Source organism: Brassica napus, chromosome C3 (assembly GCF_020379485.1).
Source record: "Brassica napus cultivar Da-Ae chromosome C3, Da-Ae, whole genome shotgun sequence".
Taxonomy (NCBI): domain Eukaryota; kingdom Viridiplantae; phylum Streptophyta; class Magnoliopsida; order Brassicales; family Brassicaceae; genus Brassica; species Brassica napus.
In genome coordinates, this window is record NC_063446.1 from 60,877,683 (window position 1) to 60,898,209 (window position 20,527).

The 20,527-nt window shown below is 35.3% G+C and overlaps 3 protein-coding genes and 2 pseudogenes across 3 annotated transcripts; all 5 read right to left on the reverse strand.

Annotated features, from left to right (window-relative positions):
- Window positions 1-615: 615 nt before the first annotated feature.
- Window positions 616-4,170, reverse strand: LOC111215938 (disease resistance protein TAO1-like). Its single transcript, XM_048751545.1, has one exon. The coding sequence runs from the start codon at window positions 3,886-3,888 to the stop codon at window positions 3,151-3,153; it is 738 nt and encodes a 245-aa protein (XP_048607502.1). The 5' UTR covers window positions 3,889-4,170; the 3' UTR covers window positions 616-3,150.
- LOC111215689 lies at window positions 3,626-6,817 on the reverse strand (annotated as a pseudogene).
- A 1,019-nt stretch (window positions 6,818-7,836) lies between these two features.
- On the reverse strand, window positions 7,837-11,898 carry LOC111215688 (probable disease resistance protein RPP1). The gene is made up of 4 exons (XM_022719626.2): window positions 11,089-11,898; window positions 9,752-10,868; window positions 9,374-9,649; window positions 7,837-9,248 (listed from the first exon to the last, which is right to left on the reverse strand). The coding sequence occupies exons 1-4, from the start codon at window positions 11,685-11,687 to the stop codon at window positions 8,115-8,117; spliced, it is 3,126 nt and encodes a 1,041-aa protein (XP_022575347.1). The 5' UTR covers window positions 11,688-11,898; the 3' UTR covers window positions 7,837-8,114.
- A 158-nt stretch (window positions 11,899-12,056) lies between these two features.
- Window positions 12,057-14,340, reverse strand: LOC111205626 (probable disease resistance protein RPP1). Its single transcript, XM_048751544.1, has 2 exons — window positions 14,086-14,340; window positions 12,057-13,970 (listed from the first exon to the last, which is right to left on the reverse strand). The coding sequence occupies exon 2, from the start codon at window positions 13,412-13,414 to the stop codon at window positions 12,527-12,529; it is 888 nt and encodes a 295-aa protein (XP_048607501.1). The 5' UTR covers window positions 13,415-13,970; window positions 14,086-14,340; the 3' UTR covers window positions 12,057-12,526.
- A 55-nt stretch (window positions 14,341-14,395) lies between these two features.
- Window positions 14,396-15,771, reverse strand: LOC125575279 (annotated as a pseudogene).
- Window positions 15,772-20,527: the final 4,756 nt, after the last annotated feature.

Genomic DNA, 20,527 nt, shown 5'->3' on the forward strand with positions numbered 1-20,527 from the left:
GCAATTTTGCGGGTAGTTATATTATATAAAGAAATATATATTATCTATACACTGTTTTAATTTTTGAATAATAATTAGAAATTTAAAAATTTAAAAATTTAATTTTTAATTTCAAATATTTGGATAATCAAAAATTTCAGTATATATTTTTAGAAGATATGTGAAATTTAAAATAGTTCAAAAACATAAACCTTAGTCATTAAAAATCTCCCTCTTACAGAAAAGAATATTATAATTAATTCAGATAATTGGTTGTAGAATTACTTTATATTTTAGTTTAACAGATGAAAAACCGATAATACTCTAGCTCTCAAGAGAAAAAAAAAAGAGTGTATATTTTTTTTTGTGTAACTCCAATATGGCCAATACAATGATTGAAGACATTTTTCATGAAAGATCTTTTGTAAAGGGTTTTATGTGGGCTTTAAGAACATAAAAGTTATAATAATTCCTTACCTACAAGTATGATTCTTCTATATAATAATATATAACCATTAAAATTATTTCTATAAAAAATGCTAAAGTATTTTATTTAATTATATATATAACTAATTGATAAAAAAAAAGAAATTGATAAAACATATATATTCTTTCTCTAATTCTAAAATTAGTTACCATAAATCATTATTTGTAATATCATTTGTGTTATTTTGTGATTTGTATTAATTAGTTCTTGAGTTATTTTATTTTAGATCTAATTAAAATAATAACTAATAAATGTTAACAACCAATCAAATAATAACTATTTTTAAAAAAATTAACCTGTTAAAGACACATAATCAAAAGTCAATTAAGTGACTTCTCAATAAATATATAGTATGATTTATCGCTTTAAAACTAAGGATAAATTTGGTTTAGGTAAACATAAAACATGTATTAGAAAATGGTAGTTTAAGCAATTTTTCTCATAATTTGTTCCAAATAACCCTTTCTCACTCATTTTTTTATTTAGTGTTTAACATAAAACTCAAATGGGTTAAGCAAACAAATTCTTTCTTAAATTATCTCTGATCATCACACTATTTTATCAAACACTAACTCATTCAACCAAATGTTTTTAATTAAAACTAATCATAGTTTACATATCTTTTAAAATTATTTTTTTAATTTATTTTAAATTAAACTAAAACATACCTATATTAATTAAATATGATTAACTAATAAGAAAAAATAATATTTAAAATTTTAAATAACCAAATGTCGTTAATTTAGGCATATATACTTAATATTAATGTGAGATCCAATATTATATGAAATAAAATATTTTTATCTGTATAAATTTGGTTAAAATTTTATTATCGTACATTTTAAAAGTTCAATATAGCGTAAAAAATACATCTCCTTAATTTTTAAATATTTTTTTTACTTTCAATTTACATTATATTTTTTCATCTTTGACTTTAACAATTGTAGAGATGGTCATTTTTATTGAACTTCCTTACTAAATTTATCTTACAATTTTAAATACACATAAAACTAATTAGTTCACATTTATAGTAACACAAAAAGTACATGTACCTCGAAAAACAAATAAAAATTAAATACATAAGAATATAAAAATACCAAGAACACAACAAACATATTTTATTATTCTTTCCTCTTGTTCTTTTATTTATGTCTGTTTTTTTAAATTAAAAATAAGCGTGCAAATTTTATTATAATCCAAGCTATATGAATTATACTAATAGTGTCTTAACTCTAAAAAAATCCTGTGAAAAATACTTTGAATAATATAATTAAATGACTTACCGTATAATAAATTAAATGGATTACCAAATAATATAATTTTAAATGACTTACCATATAATAATATTAATTCATCTGTTTATATTAATAGATTAATTAAATAGACTTTTTCTTGATTAATATACATTTAAATAACTTACCATATAATTTTTATGTTTTAAGATATAAAAATATTTAATCATTTCTAAAAGTGATAACGCATATATGTATTCACATTGTCATTGGAAAATGATTGGAATTTTTTAGAATTATATATTTGACTGTTTTGCATTCATTTGACATATTTTTATACTATATATATAGTGAATGAGTGAATTTAATTAATATTATTAAGTTTAGATTAATTAGTTTTCTAAAATCTATGATTTATTTTATTCACTACTAATATAAACCTAATAAAACCCGTTTTTATAATTGTTTCTATAGTATCATATGTATTTATATGTATCTTATCAATTTATATAATATAATATTGATATTTATTTATTTCTATAAACAAATTATGTTAAATCATCTATATTTAACATGCTTAATTGTATGTTTGGAAACATAGATTAGATTAGCTAATTCTATGAATAGTTTCCTTTTAAAAATTTTAATTAAATAAATGAAAAATGAAAAACCATCAACCAATCAAATAATAACAATTAATTGAAAAGTTTTTCTATAAGCGACACGTTAGCATAAATCACTAAAGTGGATCACGCCAAGTGGATTAATTTGTATGTGCATAGAAATGTCATGTAATACCCGAATTTAGACAGGGTCATCGTTGACGTTTCCTCTTTGTACAGACAGATATATATACAGGAACATGTGAATAATAGATCCCAAGTGACCCAACAATAACGTATACCATTTTGCATCTTGCGGTTTTTGACTATTTGCATTCATTTTCACATTGCAAAGCACTTGGAACCATAAAAAGATGTTATTAATATGTTTCTCACAATGAATGCCATCATAATTAAGAAGAAAAGTTTCTGTCCCACAAGAAAAACAAAAGTTAACTAAAGAGCATAACACAGATATAATCAGGTTTCAGTTTTAGAACTTGGATCATCAAAGTTTAAGAAAGTAACATAATAAACTGACGAATGCGGTCCTGGCTATTGTACTATCACAGTTTTAGTTAATCTTTAATCTTGAGGCTTTGTGTTCTAGTTTCCAAATGGTTGCAGTTTATTACATACTCTTGAAGTACCATAAAGATATTAAAATACAAGAAATTGCACTACGTAGAAGTAAACATTTATTAGGGGATCAAATATGATGAGACATAATTACAAAAGTAGTCTCTTGTTACCACCATCTTCACGAACAAGCTCAGGTGATTTTGCACTGTCATTCTCCTGATATTTCAGTCTTTCTTGGGTTTCAAGGTTTGTCTCAGATCTCATTGTCTTAAGGTTCATAATCTTCATTTAGTACCAATAGCGAATCCGGAAGAGGTGGGAGTGATACCAGCTTCCTTATTCCACTTAGTTCAAGCCGACGCAGACGAGATATTCTCCCTATCCATGGATCAAGCTCTTGAATGTTTGGGGAACTCTCAGGATAACTTTTCAACAAATAGCAATCTGAGAGATCGAGTTCTCTTAGAGATGCCAAGTTGATGTTGGCCAGAACAACCTCTAACTTTGAGCATTTCTTTAATTCCAATAACGACAATCTACAAAGTTTCTTCATAGAGGAAGGAAGCTCCATCAGATTTGAGCAATGATTGAGATTCAGTTCTTGGAGATTAGTTGTGTTCCCAATAGATAAAGGGAGTTCAACCAAGCTTGAACAATCACTAAGATCCAATTTTTGGAGATGAAATGTATTTCCAATAGAAGAAGAGAGTTTCACTAGACTTGAACAATAACCGAGATCAATGTCCATGTTGAAGGGAATTTCCACCAAACTTGAGCATCCACAGAGATCAAGAGATTTGAGACTAGTGATAGTTGTAATAGATGAAAGAATCTCCACCAAACTTGAACAATTCATGAGATTCAATTTATTAAGTTTAGTTGAATTCCCAATGGAGGAAGGGAGTTTCACCAGACTTGAGCAGTTTGTTAGATCCACGTCATATAAATTAGTGGCAGTTGAAAGATCAGGAAGCTCTTCCAATCTTTCTGAAAAACTCAAATCCATAAACTTGAGATTGCTGAGCGGCTGTAATGACAAATAAAGAAAGCACACAGAAACAACATGTTAATGCACTTAGTATCCAACACAAAAGAAAATTGGTTAGATAGCCTAACTTGATCAGTTATTTTCAAACTAAATATTACTTACTTTACTTTAAACAAAAATAATATTTACTTTACTTTCTTCCCATAATTTCTCAAGCTTGCTATAAGCCATCTCTAGTTTGACTAGGAACTTTGGATTACACCTAGATGGAAAACATGGCATAGTACCCTAAGTTTTCGGGATACATAGTTCATACTTTGTGGATTAATGCCTTTGCTGTTGATTCTCAGGAATTGAAGATTAGACAATCTCTTAATTAAAGGCTCTTTTACTTGTACATGTTATGTCCTCATCCTCTTTAAGATCTATTCCAATGACACTGCTACTACCCTATAAAAGAACCAAACATAAATAAATAAAGATGGTTAGTTATTAAACAATATCAAAATTGTGGGGAGCACTATAATGAAATTACCAATCTCAAAACTTACATCTTTATAATTACCAAGTACTTCGCCAAAATCAAATTTATTATGCAAAAACTGGCGTTTGCTAGGCTCACTAACAGACTGTTCTCGCACCATTTTTCTTCCAAGTTGGACTAGCAACTCAGACATCTCTATCCATCCCGATTCCATGGATCATATAAGCGATTTTTCAGCTAAGACGCGAAGCGCTTGTGTCATATCCAAAAAAGAGTATGCAAGACAGCTTTCCACTATATCAACTCTTTCTTCAACGAAAAAAACAGGCTATATGAACAAATAATCTTTTATCTTCATCATTTAAAGCATCATAACTGAACTTTAAAATAAGCGCAATTTCTCCATCTCGGTCAAGGTGAGTCCTTAACTTTGGTAGTGCCTTTGTCCAATCTTGCTCGGACATTCCCCGAAAATATGATCCCATAACCCTTAGCCCCAACGGAAGTTCACCTACAAGACTCATAACTTCCAAAGCAAGATCAATAAAACCATCCTTCGGGTGTTTCTGACCAAAAGGATACATGCAAAATATTTGAAGAGCCTCATAACATGATGGAAAATTCACCCTGTGTATATGATTGATCCCACTTGATTTTAAAACCTTTTGATCTTGGGTTATGATGATAATCCGACTCCGTGGACCAAATCAACAAGTATCTATCGCCATGGCTTCCAGTTGTACTAAATGATCCACATCATCAAGGACGACAAGAACTTAATTGTCTTTCAACCGGTCTTTCACAACTCCCAAGTGTGGAATCTTAATACCCATCTCATTGGTTAACTAAGACATGAACTGCTTATGTAAATCCAACTTTACACTGTAGTCATCGGAACAAGTTGGTATCACATACTTTCTTTTGCTATTATCCATAAAGACACTTAGTTGGAAATCTCGGGAGTATTTGTTGAATATATATCTAGCAATGGTGGTCTTACCAATCCCAGGTGGACCCAAGATCCCTATTTTTCTCACCTCATCCGAATCTAGCCGTAACAATGGTCCCATTTCTGTCATCAAAGATTCCATCACAACTATGCTGTCGAAATCACTGGATGGTGCAGAATTGTTCAACTTGTACGAAACATCAGTGCCAATATCTTCAACCATCTCTGCTTCAGTCTTCCTGAACAAGTGGATGATTAATAGTTCTGTTATATAGTAATAAAAAATCGCACATACTATTCAGATATTCTTATAGTAGTACTTGTAGATCAAAGAAAGATAGCAATAGTTATCCGGTCCAGGATGGCTGTTGTTTAAAAGCTACAAATATATAGAGGTCGTTAATATGTTAGAAAGATTAAGAGTAAGTGGGAATCAAGAGAACGAACCAGTTTGCTGAATGGTAACCTGCGATTTGGGCCACTTCCGTCAAAGCATGTTTCCATCTTCTGATGTCCTCCTTCAGTTTGCTGAACATGTTTTCCCTTTACAAGTCTTTCTAAAGACATTCCCAAAATAGCCAGTCTGCTTCTTTACTTGAGTTGGATCCACTTCATAAAAAAGTACCATAAGTGTTTGACCAAACTCTTCTCTGCACGTCATGATCTCCACCAACTCGTTCAAGCACCATGTCGACGATGCGTAGTTCTTCGAGAGAAAAGACAATAGCAACCCTAGATCCTTTAATAGCTTCTATAAGCTCAGGACCGATCGACTTACTTCTCTCACTATCGTTGTCAATGAATAGATTGATTCCTTTGCTCTTGAACTCCTTGAGAATGTGGCTGAGAAAGGATTTTCGGACATCTTCCCCGTGGAAGCTTGGGAAGACGTGATGTATCCAATTGCTAGGCAAAGATGACAGGAGGAGCCACCAAAAGGGTTAAATAGGAAGCCATTGTTTGTTTTCTTTGATGGGATCTTGATTTTCTGTTGAAAAACATTGTACCCAAATGCGCCAAGAAGCATATTGCAGCAGCAAGAAGATTTGTAAGGGAAAAATAAAAATCCATACTAGTCTGATGAAGAGAGGATCAAGATCGTAGAGCTTTCTAGTGAAGACGAAGACTAACAAAACAGAGAGACTTTTGTATATATAAACACGGAACTGTTGATCTCGTTGACTGAAAAAGCCAGAAAGCTCTAGCTTCGTGGAATCATTCATAGGTATCACTTTTCCACGCGAAATTTCTGGGCCAATATAGTCAGTGGATCTACCTAACATGAATGCGTGTCAAAATTCTTGTATATTGTTTTTTTTGGGGGTCAATTCTTGTAATATTGATTATTGTATAACCATTTATCATTGTTCCCCCCTGTTACAATCAGAGGTATATAAAAATTCAGAGTGGAATAATATGATCACGACTTCCGAAATTTTTTTCTCTCTTCTGGATTTGATAATTTGTTGGCCAGCCTATTCCATTTTAGACATGTTTGTTGTATAGATTGGTCCGTCTTAGAACCTCAGGATGTATCCGTAACCATAGGTAACTACTTAGAGCTCACTCGTCATGTTGATTACAAGTATCAATATCAAGCGAAATGCTAGTATACATAGACGCATTACCACTATCATCACCAGGAGGTTGTATTCGGAAATTGTTGTAATATGATCGTGAAAATAGTTATTTTACCCTGGATATATCCATACATGGTAGTTACGACGTTTGTAAGTATTTAGTGTGTTTTATTTTTGCTCCTCAATCGTACTTCACTTATGAGTTATGACTAATAACGTATAACTTTGTACGACTCTTTATTTTCAATTCCGTACTAATTTAACTGAAACATTGGTTAAGCTTTTGGATCGAGATCAACCGGAAGATCTTGTGTTCTGTTTACATGTTTTGTTTCCCTTGCAAGAGTTCAAATCAAGGGGATTGGCAGAGAAAGAGAGAACATAACAGGGAGGTCTTATAATTTTGACGAGGAGGAGAAGCTATAGAGAAAGATATCAACCTGCTGGAGAATAAGAAGGAAAACGCGTTGCAAAGGAAAAACTTGAAGCCTTTAAGAATGAGACAAGCGAATTATCCATTCTGGAGATAAGTCTCAAGGAAGAGTTAGATGGTTTGAGGGTTCAAAAGCTTGAACTGCTGCTGGCTGAAGCAGATAGATATTTTTTTTTTAATTGAAGCAGATAGATTGAAGATGGAGAAAGCTAAATTTGAAGCTGAGTGGGAGAACATTTGATGTGAAGAGGGAAGAGTTAATAGAAGAAGCCGAGTACATAGCTCGTCAGAGAAAGGCTTTCTAAAAGTCAACTGCGGTGAAGTTAGGCTGCTTCATGGCATGCTCACTAACTGCAATGATTTTTCGAAAATGGAGAGAATACAACTGGATAATGAATTTTAAAACCATAAAATTGCTTAAATGGATTGCTTAATCTTTCTTGACAAAAAAGGATTGCTTAATCTTCTCTTTGTGTTGCATATCGACCTATTCCAGAAGTGGCAAAATCTTGAGAATTTGTTTACTAGTTTAGGAATTGTTGCAGTTTTTTTCTACTGTGATATAAATGATACATTTCTGTCGTGATTGACTAGTTGGAACTTTGCTGTTTATTACATACTCAAGAAGTACCCAAAATATGTATTGATACATTTCATCTCGTGATTGACAGGACGTAGAAGTAAAAATTTATTAGGGAATCAAAAAATGAGACAGAATCACAAAAGAGGTAGTATCTTGTTACCATCATCTTCACGAACAAGCTCAATATCTGAAGATTCAAAATCTTCAAAAGGGACCTACAGGAGTTGGAGTATCCCACATTCTTTTATCTTCCATGTTTTGAAATCCAAATTGAGGAGCCCAAAATCAAAAACAAGCTTGGTGGAAGTGACCTCCTCTGTTTCAACCTCTACCTCGAATGTGCACAGATTCCCCGGCAAAACTCGTTCTACCCTTTTATTACAAGCAATGGAAGCATTCCCTCCGAACGTGATGGTACAAAAGACAGATGCGGTTTCCCAAAGTCCAAAGTTATTTTCGTCATCATAAGCACATAAGATGCAAGCCTTAAATTTGGTTGATTTACCAACGGGCAATCGATTCAACTTCACAGTCAAGGAACTCCCAGAAGATCGGTAACTGAAGCATATAGGCACATTTTCAGTGGGAAACACCGCATATTTATTAGTTGGCATCTGGATGATGAGATCTCTTGCTTCTTGATTTAGTTTAAAGCAGTTTGCAAAGTTGAGACGAATATCTTGATTGGGAAAGGAGCAGTGTAGTCTCTCTAGGGACTCACAATTTTCTGCATCTAGTTCCAATAACGAATCCGGTAGCTGAGGGAGTGATACCAGCTTCCTCATTCCGCTTAGTACAAGTCGACGTAGACGAAGTATTCTCCCTATCCACGGATCAAGCTCTTCAATGTTTGTTGAACTCTCAGAATACTTAATGGTGTTATTCTTTTCAAATTGCGGGTTGGAAAGTAAGCCCGCTATAATAGGGAGACGGTTGATGATCTTTCCACTACCTCTCGAGCAATCTGACTTGGTGCATTTCTCTATTTCCGATCTCAACAAGCTAGGGATCTCCACAAGGTTCGAGCAATTTTCGAGATTCAACTCTTCAAGATTAACTATATTCCAAATAGAGGAAGGAAGTTTCACCATACTTGAGCAACCTTTGAGACTCAATGTTTTGAGATTAATTGCATTCCCAATAGAGGAAGGGAGCTTCACCAGACTTGAGCAATAGTTGAGACTCAATTTTTCAAGATTAGTTGCATTCCCAATAGAGGAAGGGAGCTTCACCAGGCTTGAGCAATAGCTGAGATCCAAATAATATAAATTAATGGCAGTTGAGAGATCAGGAAGCTCCTTCAATCTTCTTGAAAGAGCCAAATCCATCCACTTTATATTTTTGAGCGGCTGTAATGACAAATAAATGAAGCACACAATAACAACACGTTGACACAATTACTATTAAACACATAAGAAAACCGGATAGATAGCCTAAATTGGGCATTTATTTTCAAAAATAAAATATTACTTACTTTATTTTCTTCCCACAGTTTCTCAAGATTGCTATTCCGCACGAATAGGTTGACTAGGAACTCTGGATTAAATCTTGAAGGAAAACATGGCATGGGGAACATCGGCCAAATTAGTACTTTAAGTTTTCGGGATATGTAGTTCATACTTAGCGGGTTAACGCCTTTGCCGAGGATTCTTATGAATTGAAGATTAGACAATCTTTCAAAGGCTCTTTCACTTGTCCATGTTATGTCCTTATTCCACTCGAGATCTATTCCTATGACACTGCTATTACCCTATAAAACAACCCAATAAAATATAAACAGAAGATGGTTAGTTATTAAATAAACTCACATTTTAGAGAGCACATCATTGAAAATACCAATCTCAAAACTTACTGCTTTATCATCACTAAGTACTTCACCAATATCAATTGCATCATTCAAAAACTGGCGTTTTCCAGGTTCGCTAATAGATTCTTTTTGCACAATTTGTCTTCCTAGTTGGAATAGTAACGTAGACATCATTATCAATCCTGATTTGCTATATATGAGAGATTTTTCAGATAAGACACGAAGTCCTTGTCTCACATCCTGAAAACATTTTTCTAGACATCTTTCCACCATATCAACTGGTTCACCACTAAAAAAGCAGGCTATATGAAGAAATAATCTTTTATCTTCATCATTTAAAGCATCATAACTAAACTTTAAAATGCCCGCAATTTCTCCATTTCGGTCAAGGTGGATCTTTAACCTTGGTAGTGCTTCTCTCCAATCTTGCTCGGACATTCCTCGAAAATAGGATCCCATAACCCTCAGCCCCAACGGAAGTCCACCTACAAGACTCCTAACTTCACAAGCAAGCTTCTTGAAACCATCCTTGGGGTATTTTTGACCAAAAGCATACAAGCAAAACATTTGAAGAGCCTCATCATCTGATGGTAAATTCACCCTGTGTATATGGTCGATCCCACTCGCTTTTAAAACGTTCTCATCTTGTGTTGTGATGATAATCCGACTCCCAGGACCAAACCAACTAGTTTCTTTTGCCATGGCTTCTAGTTGTACTAACTGATCCACATCATCAAGGACGACAAGAACTTTCTTGTCTTTCAACCTGTCTTTGGCAACTCCCAAATGTGGAATCTTTATACCCGTATCGTTGGTTAGTTGAGACATAAACTGCTTCTGCAAATCCAACTTCACACTGTAGTCATCAGAACAAGCCATTATCACATACTTTTTTTTTATATTGTCCATAAAGACACTTAGTTGGAAATCTTGGGAGTATCGGTTGAATATAGATCTAGCAATGGTGGTCTTACCAATCCCAGGCGGACCCAAGATCCCTATTTTTCTCACCTCATCCGAATCTAACTGCAACACTCGTCTCATTTCTGCCATACGAGATTTCATCCCAACTAAGCCGTCAAAGTCACTGCATGGTGCTGAAAGGTTCAACTTGTTGGAAACATCAGTGGCAATATATTCAATCAGCTCTGCTTCATTCTCCCTGAACAAGTGGATGATCAATAGTTATGTTATATAGTCATAAAAAATTGCACATACTTGTGGATGATCAACACTTCTTCGATGACAACTTACACACACATAGACATTTTTTTTTAAAAACTATAAAATTTCATTAAGGTTGTTGTTTTAAAGCTACAAATATATAGAGGCCGTTAATGTGTTAGAAAGATTAAGAGTAAGTGGGAATCAGGATGACGAACCCTTTTGCTGAATGGAAACCTGCGATTTGGGCCACTTCGGTCAAAGCACGTTTCCACCTTTGGATGTCTTCCTTTTCTTTTCCTCTACAAGTTTTTCCCAAGACTTTCCCAAAATCACCAGTTTGCTTCTTTACATCAGTTGGATCCAGTTCATAGAAAAGGGGCATTACTGTTTGACCAAACTCTTCTCTGCACTTCATGATCTCCACCAGCTCGTTCAAGCACCATGTCGAAGAAGCATAGTTCCTCGAGAGCAAGACAATCGCAATCCTAGATCCTCTAATAGCTTCTACGAGCTCAGGACCAATCAGCTTACTCCTCTCTATATCATTGTCAATGAAAGAGTCGATTCCTTTGCTTCTGAGCTCCTTTAGAACGTGGCTGAGAAAGTTTGTGCGTACATCTGCCCCATGGAAGCTTGGGAAAACATGATATTTCCAATTGCGAGGAGCCAAAAGAGTTAAAGAAGACGTAGCCATAGTTTTTTTTTCTTGATGGGATCTGGACTTTCTGTAGAAAAATAGTGTACCCAAGAGCGCCAAGAAGCATATTGCAGAAGCAACAAGATTGGGATTGGTAAGAGAAAAATAAGAATCCATACTAGTATGATGAAGAGAGAATCAAGATCTCAGAGCTTTCTAAATAAGGAGGAAGAATTAAAGAACAAAGAGACTCTCTGTATATACCAACAAGGAACTGTTGATCGTTTACTTTTTGTTTTCAAATAGTATTTATCTATCAACCCAAGTGGATTTGTATATGCATATAAATGTCATGAGCTACCCCAATTTAGACCGGGTCATCGTTTACGTTTCCTCTTGTACAGACATGTTAGATTATTCTTTGTGCGATAAATAAATAGTTGAATCGGTGGAATATGCATAAACATTGCCAAGCACTTGGACCAAACCCAATGGCGTTCACATGACACTGCCCTAAAATTATATTTATATTGTATTTGAGCAGTTGAGCTTGAAATGTATTGATCTCTGATAATAAAATGAGAAAATAAATTGCATCGCCGGAATATTCCTCATCTTAAATGTATTGTTTCCGTTGACAGGCATTTTAGAAACCAAATCCAGAGAAAAAGATATGTGTTAATTCCTCCAGGGAAGAGAGCTAGCGAGATTTGAAATGTCAGTGTGTGAGTTTTCGAATTTTTGGCAATGAATATAAGAATGATGAATTTTTTATTCGTTTGATACGTTCAATAAAGCAGAGGATTTGGAGTTTACAGAGACTTACGATCTACGACCATAACAGTGTGGACGTGGAGCGTATGATGCGTACATTGCTCAATCTTCAAGGTTTGTTTCAGATTCATAACAATAGATATAGTATTGGAGGCTTCGAAACTAACAAAGACATCAAGCCACTAAAAATGAACCAACTAATCAAATGTAGTACTATATTATAATTAAATTAAATGCATACATTAAATAAAATACAAGAGTTGATAGGGGTCAGCTGACCCTCTAGCTCCGTCGATTGCTCCGCTACTGTTGTCATCTCCGAAGCTCTCAATCATGTTTACCAGCATAATCCCACATTCTTTTATCTCCAGTGTTTTGCCCTTTTTGATCAAATCCGCATAGTCAACCTCGCACTCAAAAACAAGCTCAGTGGAAGTCACCTCATCTGTTTCAACCTCAAACTCGAATGTGTACAGATGTCCCGGCAAAAACTGTTCTATTGTTTTAAGACAAGAACTGAGGGAGATCCCTCCTGACGTGGTGATGCTACAACAGACAGATGCTCGTTCCCATTCTGTAAAGCCCTTTTCGTCCTCACCAGCACATACGATGCAAGCCTTGAATTTGGTTGATGTGCCAAGAGGAGTTTGATTCAACTTCACAGTTAATGAACTCCCAGATGATCGGTAAGTGAAGCACTGAGGCATTTCTTCACCAGGAAAGACCGCATATTCATTGCTCGGCGTCTGGATGATGAGATCTTTCTCTTCTTGATTTTGTTTGAAGTAGTTAAGGAAGCTGAGATTGATATCTGGGTTCCTAAAGGAGCTACCTAATCTCTCTAGGGACTCACCATTCTCTGCATCTAGTGCCCATAGTGAATCCGGAAGCGGTGGGAGTGATTCAAGCTTCTCCATTCCGCTTTGTACAAGTTTACGTAGACCAGATATTCTCCCGATCCATGGATCAGTCTCTTGAACGTCTGTGGAGTTCTCAGGATAATTTTTCAACAAAGACCAATCTGAGAGATTGACTTCTCCTAGAGATTCCAAGTTGATGCTGGCCAGAAGAACCTCTAACTTTGAACATTCCTTTAATTCCAGTTCGGACAATCCACCAAGTTTTCTCATAGATGAAGGGAGTTCAACCCGACAATGATTGAGATCACGTCTTTCGAAATTAATTAGCTGTATTGCCAGTAGAGGAAGGGAGTTCCACCAGACTTGCACAATAACTCATATTCAGTTTTTGGAGATAAAATGCATTCCCAATAGAGAAAGGAAATTCCACCAGGCTTGAGCAATCATTGAGATTCAGTTCCTGGAGATTAATTGCATTTTCAGTAGAGGAAGGGACTTCCACCATACTTGAGCAATAACTGAGATTAATGTAAATAGAATCAATGACTTCTTCGATATTGAAGGGAACCTCCACCAAACTTGAGTATCCATAGAAATCAAGAGATTTGAGATTAGTGATAATAGATGAAGGGATCTCCACCAGATCTGAGCAATGACTGAGATTCAAATTTTGGAGATTAATTGCATCTCCAATAGAGGAAGATAGTTTCACCAGACTTGAGCTGTGTGTGAGATCCAGTTCATATAGATTAGTGGCAGTTGAGAAATCAGGAAGCTCTTTCAAACAATTGGAATAACTCAACTCCATCCACTTGAGATTGAGCGGCTGTAATGACAAATAAAGGAAGCACACAACAACAACATGTTGATTCAGTTAGCATAAAACACATAAGAAAATTGGTTAAATAGCCTATTATTTTCAAAAATAAAATATTACTTACTTTAGTTTCTCCCCACAATTTTTCAAGCTTGCTAAATGGCATCTCTAGCTTGGCTTCAAACGTTGGATTAAAACTTGAAGGAAAACATGTCCTGTGGAACATTGGCCAACTTAGTACTCTTAGTTTTCGGGATATGTAATTCATACTTTGTAGATTAACGCCATCTCTTTTAGTTCTTAAGAATTGAAGATTAGACAATCTAATAAAGGCTCTTTCACTTGCACATGTTATCTTCTCGTCAAGATCTCTTCCAACGACACTGCTACGACCCTATAAAAGAACCCAATGAAACATAAATAAATAGAGATGGTTAGCTATTAAACAATATCAAATCTGTAAAGAGCACTGCAATGAAATTACCAATCTTAAAACTTACGGCTTTATCATCAATGAGCACTTCACCAACATCGATGGCATCATTCAAAAATTGAGGATTTCCAGGCTCACTATCAGATTGTTCTCGCATAATTTTTCTTCCCAGTTGGATTAGCAAATTAGACATATTTGTCCTTCCCGAATCCATAGATATGAGAGATTTTTCAGCTAGGACGTGAAGCCCATGTCTCACATCCATAAAATATTTTGCTAGACAGCCTTCTACTATATCAACTTTTTGATAATGAAAAAAGCAGGCTATATGAAGAAATAAACTTTTATCTTCATCACGTAAAGCATCATAACTAAACTCTAAAATGCTGGCAATTTCTCCATTTCGGTCAAGGTGCGTCCTTAACCTCGGTAGTGCCTCTATCCAATCTTGCTCGGACATTCCCCGAAAATATGATCCCATAACCCTTAGCCCCAATGGAAGTCTACCTACAAGACTCCTAATTAACTTCTGGAGCAAGCTCTGTAAAACCATCCATAGGGTCTTTCTGACCAAAAGCATACATGCAAAACATTTGAAGTGCTGCATCATTTGATGGTAAATTGACCTTGTATATATAGTTGATCCCACTTGCTTTTAAAATCTTTTGATTTTGGATTGTGATGATAATCCAACTCCCAGGACCAAACCAACAAGTTTCTTTTGCCATGGCTTCCAGTTGTATTAACTGGTCCACATCATCAAGGACAACAAGAACTTTCTTGTCTTTCAACCTGTCTTTGACAACTCCCAAATGTGGAACCTTAATACATGCCTCATTGGTTAGTTGAGACATAAACTGCTTTTGTAAATCCAACATCACACTATAGCCATCGGAACAAGCTGCTGCTGCCGGGTAGTTTCTTCTGATATTATCCATAAAGACGCTCAGTTGGAAATCTTGGGAGTGTTGGTTGAACAGATATCTGGCAATGGTTGTCTTACCAATTCCAAGTGGACCCAAGATCCCTATTTTTCTCACCTCATTCGAATCTAGCTGTAACAACGGTTCCATTTCTGTTATGTGAGATTCCATTCCAATTAATCCGTTGAAATCACCTGATGGTGCGAAATTGTTCAACTTGTTAGAAACATCAATGGCAATAACTTCAATCATCTTTGCTTCAGTTTCCCTGAACACGATGATCATCGACATTTAAATTATCTAATCCAAAAAATTGCATATACTGTTTTTATTGTTTTGAATGATGACATGAGTTACATATGATTAACTTTCGTATTTCCATTTTTTTTTTTGTAATTTCAATTGTTAATTCTGTTTGGTAACTAAAATTTTTCCATACATGAAATTATATATAAATATTTACATACCTTTTTATAGTCCTTTATTTTAAGTTTAGTTTTTTTTTTTAAATTTATTTATACCAATCAATTCTTTTATTATAAAACATTGTAACTCATGATGACATGATGGCAATGCTTGGGAAACAGTTGTGGCGGCTGATCGAGAAGCCAAATTCCCTCTTTGCTCGAGTCTTGAAAGGACGGTATTACAGGAATTCTTCACCCCTGGAACCGATTCGCTCATACTCCCCGTCATATGGCTGGAGGAGTATTACTTCTGCTAGATCTCTGGTTTATAAAGGACTAATTAAAAGGGTAGGAACAAGATCATCTATTTCAGTATGGAATGACCCTTGGCTCCCATCCACTCGCCCGAGACCAGCCAACAAAAACCTACATTATAGTTACCCGGACCTCACTGTAGATTATTTCATTAATCAAGAATCACGCACATGGAATGGACAGGCAATTAGGGACTTGGTGGATCCACAAGATGCAAAAATAATTGAGAGTATACCATTGGGCAGAAATCAGTTGGCAGATAGGAATGAATGGCATTTCACAAAAAATGGAAAATATACGGTACAATCAGGATATCAGGTAGAAAGGATTTATCCTGACAAGGAGAAACCACCTGATTTTTATGGCCCTAATGTGGATATCCTTAAGGCATACTGTTGGAAGGTGAGGTGTCCTCCGAAGCTAAAACACTTTCTTTGGCAGCTGGTATCTGGTTGTATAGCGGTGACGAAAACATTAAAAGCACGAGGGATGCAAGGAGACACCTGCTGTGCCAGGTGCGGAGCTCCGGAGGAATCAATAAACCATGTGTTTTTTGAATGTCCTCCAGCACGTCAAGTGTGAGCATTATCCAAGATCCCATCAAATCCAAACATTTTCCCAACTGGCTCTCTTTTTGCTAATATGGATCATCTATTCTGGAGACTTAATCCAAAAATGGTGGATCACCAGTTTGCATGGATATTATGGTATATTTGGAAGGGTCAGAACAACAAAGTGTTCAGTAATTTAGATATGGACCCAAGAGACATGCTGACATTGGCAGAAGTGGAATCAACATTGTGGGCTGAGGCACAAGTTATTAAAGATCGTAGATTGGTACAGGAAGTACAGGTACGGCCTGATATAGGGACCATAGGACGATGGTGTTTCATGGATGGTTCTTGGAAAGATAAGGATCTTTTTCAGGACAAGGATGGCATAGCACGCTGCCAGGGTTTGATGGCTTATTGGGAGCACGAAATGTAAGGGCATCCCTCTCACCTCTTCATTCGGAGATGGAGGCATTGATTTGGGCGATGGAATGTATGCGAAATTTAAGGCAGTTTCAGGTTACGTTTGCAACGGATTGTTCTCAACTGGTGAAGATGGTTTCAGAACCAGAGGAATGGCCAGCATTTGAAAGCTACCTGAAAGATATCAAGACTTTGCGACAAAGTTTTGTCAACTCAGAAATTGTTCATGTTCCTAGGACGGAGAACAAAAGGGCGGATAGCTTGGCACGGAGTGCTCGGCAACAACTGTCTTTCGTCGTGCACATGGATGTAGTTTTACCACTTTGGTTTACAGAGTCTACATGAGTCTGTAAATGTTTGCTGTCAAAAAAAAAATATATATAGTAACTCATATCTATATTATTAAAACTAAAGTACAAAATATAACTATCCTTGTTTCCAACAGATTTATTAGATCTGTTATTTCCTTATTTTAATTCATCTTAAATATGTTATTAATTGTTCTTTCCCAAATAATTTGACAGTATTTATTATAGAAGTAAAAAACATATCTTACCTAGTGTTTATTATATCTTTTGTTATGAACCAGATTGTGGATGGCTCATACCAAGAGATTATGATTTGTAATCTTTCTATTTATGTATGACGGTGTAATCTCCTATATAAGGAACCTCAATGTTATGAATATAGACTTTTCCATTATTTTCACAACACTTTATCAGCACGAAACTCTAAATCCCTAAGCTAATACCCAAATCAAAAAACCCTAAAACCCTAACCCTAGCCGGCGATCCGACGAACCCTAATCCCCGATCGCGTCTCTTGTTCCCGCATCTGTTCTAGCTCGCGTCCCCGATCAGCTTCCGCCCAAGGCGTTTCTGATCCTAGCTCAGACGTACGCGACCCGAGAGCAGCTCCAGCACGCGACCTCTTCCTCGTTCGCGACAGCATCAGACAGCTCGTGTCCGACGATCAAGGCGTTTCCGATCAACCAACAAAGGAAGTCCGCGACTCGATCCATTCCAGCTCGCGTCCCGTTCGTGTCCAGCTCGCGGCTCAACTCCCTTGGTGGTTCGATTCAACCATCATCTAAGGTTAAAAGGTAATTCAAAACTTAAGAACCCATAATTGAACATGGATTGATTGATAAAGAATGAAACCCTAAAACCCTAATCTTTATGAATCAAAACCATAGGGTAATATATCAAAAATCCCAATTGAGTAAATCGAAGCTCTAAAAGTTCGATACCCCAAACCCTAAATCATGTTCCTACATGATTAAAACCCCAAATCAGTTTCTACAAGTTAAAATCCGATAAACCCTAACCCTATATCTATAAACCCTAAATAATATAAGTATCAGAATTAATTATACTATAATTATCAAATCACATATTAAAACCCTAATCGAATATTTTGAAATCAAAACTGTTTTCGGTTTTGATCATTGAGGTTTTAAATCTGATTGAATCTGATGCTATGTTGCTAGAATTGTTTGACTTTAAATTGAAAGATTTATTTTCTCATCCTACTTGGTTAATTGTTCATCTGATTTAAAATTGTTTAAACCGACCAGCCTGTTAAAACATTGATTGAATCTGATAGGTTGCTAGCTTGCTTTGCTTATATAATCCGATAGGTTGATAGATTGATTGAGGTTTACTTGTTTAAAATCCGAATGATCTGATTGCATGATTCTTGAGGTTTAATATCATCTGCTAGGATTAATAGTTTTGTAATCTGATCTGTTTTAAATAGAAACCCTAAATAATCCGTATGATAGGTTATATTGATCTGATTTGGATATCTTTGAGAATTGAGAATCTGTATGCTAGGTTGATAGATTCATGATAAAATCTAATGTCATGAGGTTTAAGATTGTATGCTAAGTTCGATTAAATTGATTGATCTGATTATATGTTTTTGAGGTTTGATAAATTCGGGTACTAGATAAATTATTTACACACGGTTTATGCTAAATACCAATCAGCCTTGAAACTGATTCATTGAAATTCATGCTTGAAATCTATATTCTAGTATTGTTAAAATCAGCCTTGAAACTGATTGAATGATTAATAAATCTTTTTACTAGTCTTGCTAAAATCAATTGATTGTTAAACCCTAATTGCATGATTAATTGAATCAGTTTTTGCTAGTCTTGATAAACCATAATATTATGAGCACATAGAAATAGTATTGCTGAGACTTGCTAGAAATTGACTGATTGATTAAATGCCTTTAAGACTGATTGTCTCATTGTCCTCACAATATTGAAATCCGGATTCATTGTTTTTAAGAGTAAGGCCGCATGAAAATTATACCTAAATATTAAGTAATATATGATTTGAGATGTCGAAAATCAACCTGGATTTTGCTGCCCTAAATCTCTCTGGAGATAATTATTTACGGTGGGCATTGGATACAAAGATTATCCTAAAGTCAAAAAGACTTGGTGAATGTATCATAGAAGGAAATAATGCCAATGAGAAAGATTGATACAAGGTAATATTAACTATTAGTCATCATCTTATTAAGAGTCTCAAAGATCAGTATTTGACTATAGAGAATCCTCTAGACCTTTGGACATAGTTAAAAATCGAGATATGATCACCAAAGAACGGTGTTATTACCAAAGGTCCAATTTAATTGGAGGAATCCCAGAATCCAGGACTATAAGTCCGTGGATGAGTCTATTGCTAGCTGGGCAAAATAATGGATTACTGATGAGAAACAGTGAATTGAGACTTCCTGGATTAACCCCATTACCTGACACCAATAAGGCCGCAGAAGAAAAAAAAAAGGTAACCACGTCCAGAATGATAGACCACACGGTCATGGCCGTGGAGGGTGGAAAGGACGTGGCCATGGCCACTATAACACATTTGGCCGTGGGAATCACTATGGCAGAGGCTGTGGGTGTCAACCCAATTTTAGCCATGGTCAAGGCAGTGACCGTGGTATATCCTTTAAACCACAAAGCTCGACCAAATCAGTATGCCATAGAAGTGGAATGGGGAACCATTGGGCTAAGATATGAAGGACTCCCAAAAAAATTTGTGACCTCTATCAAAGAGAGTCTGAAAGGGAAGAATCCTGAAACCCACTTAGTCTATAAAGATGGTGAAAATAATTTCAAACATGATCAAGATGATCTTATGGAATATGAGACTTATGATTGCATAAAAGAATCAAGTTGATAATCTGATTTCGACATCAAACTTGTGTGATTGCTTTGCTTGTATGCTTTCTCTGATTTTTATCTCTTTGAATATATTTCTATTACATTGTCTGCTTAGATTAAATGAATGAATGATTTTTCTATATGAGTACACTGAAAAACACCAATATAAGTACTAAAGCAGGTATCGCCAGTCTGAAAGAAGACTATGGCTAGGCTAATATATTATTGCCTAAGGGTGTGCATCTAGAAATTAGTGATGCCTTATATTCACCCAGCTCTAAGAGCAAGAGCAGCCTATTGAATTTTAAAGATATAAGAATGAATGGTTTCCAT

What these genes read in the sequence shown, in the direction of transcription:
- LOC111215938 (XM_048751545.1), bottom strand. Translation starts at nt 3,888, where the DNA reads ATGGATTTGAGTTTTTCAGAAAGATTGGAAGAGCTTCCTGATCTTTCA.
- LOC111215688 (XM_022719626.2), bottom strand. Translation starts at nt 11,687, where the DNA reads ATGGATTCTTATTTTTCTCTTACCAATCCCAATCTTGTTGCTTCTGCA. An exon ending in GGTTTCCATTCAGCAAAAGG is followed by an intron (nt 10,869 to 11,088) that starts GTTCGTCATCCT and finishes CCACTTGTTCAG; the next exon opens with GGAGAATGAAGCAGAGCTGA. An exon ending in TACTTAGTGATGATAAAGCA is followed by an intron (nt 9,650 to 9,751) that starts GTAAGTTTTGAG and finishes GTTGTTTTATAG; the next exon opens with GGTAATAGCAGTGTCATAGG.
- LOC111205626 (XM_048751544.1), bottom strand. Translation starts at nt 13,414, where the DNA reads ATGAGAAAACTTGGTGGATTGTCCGAACTGGAATTAAAGGAATGTTCA.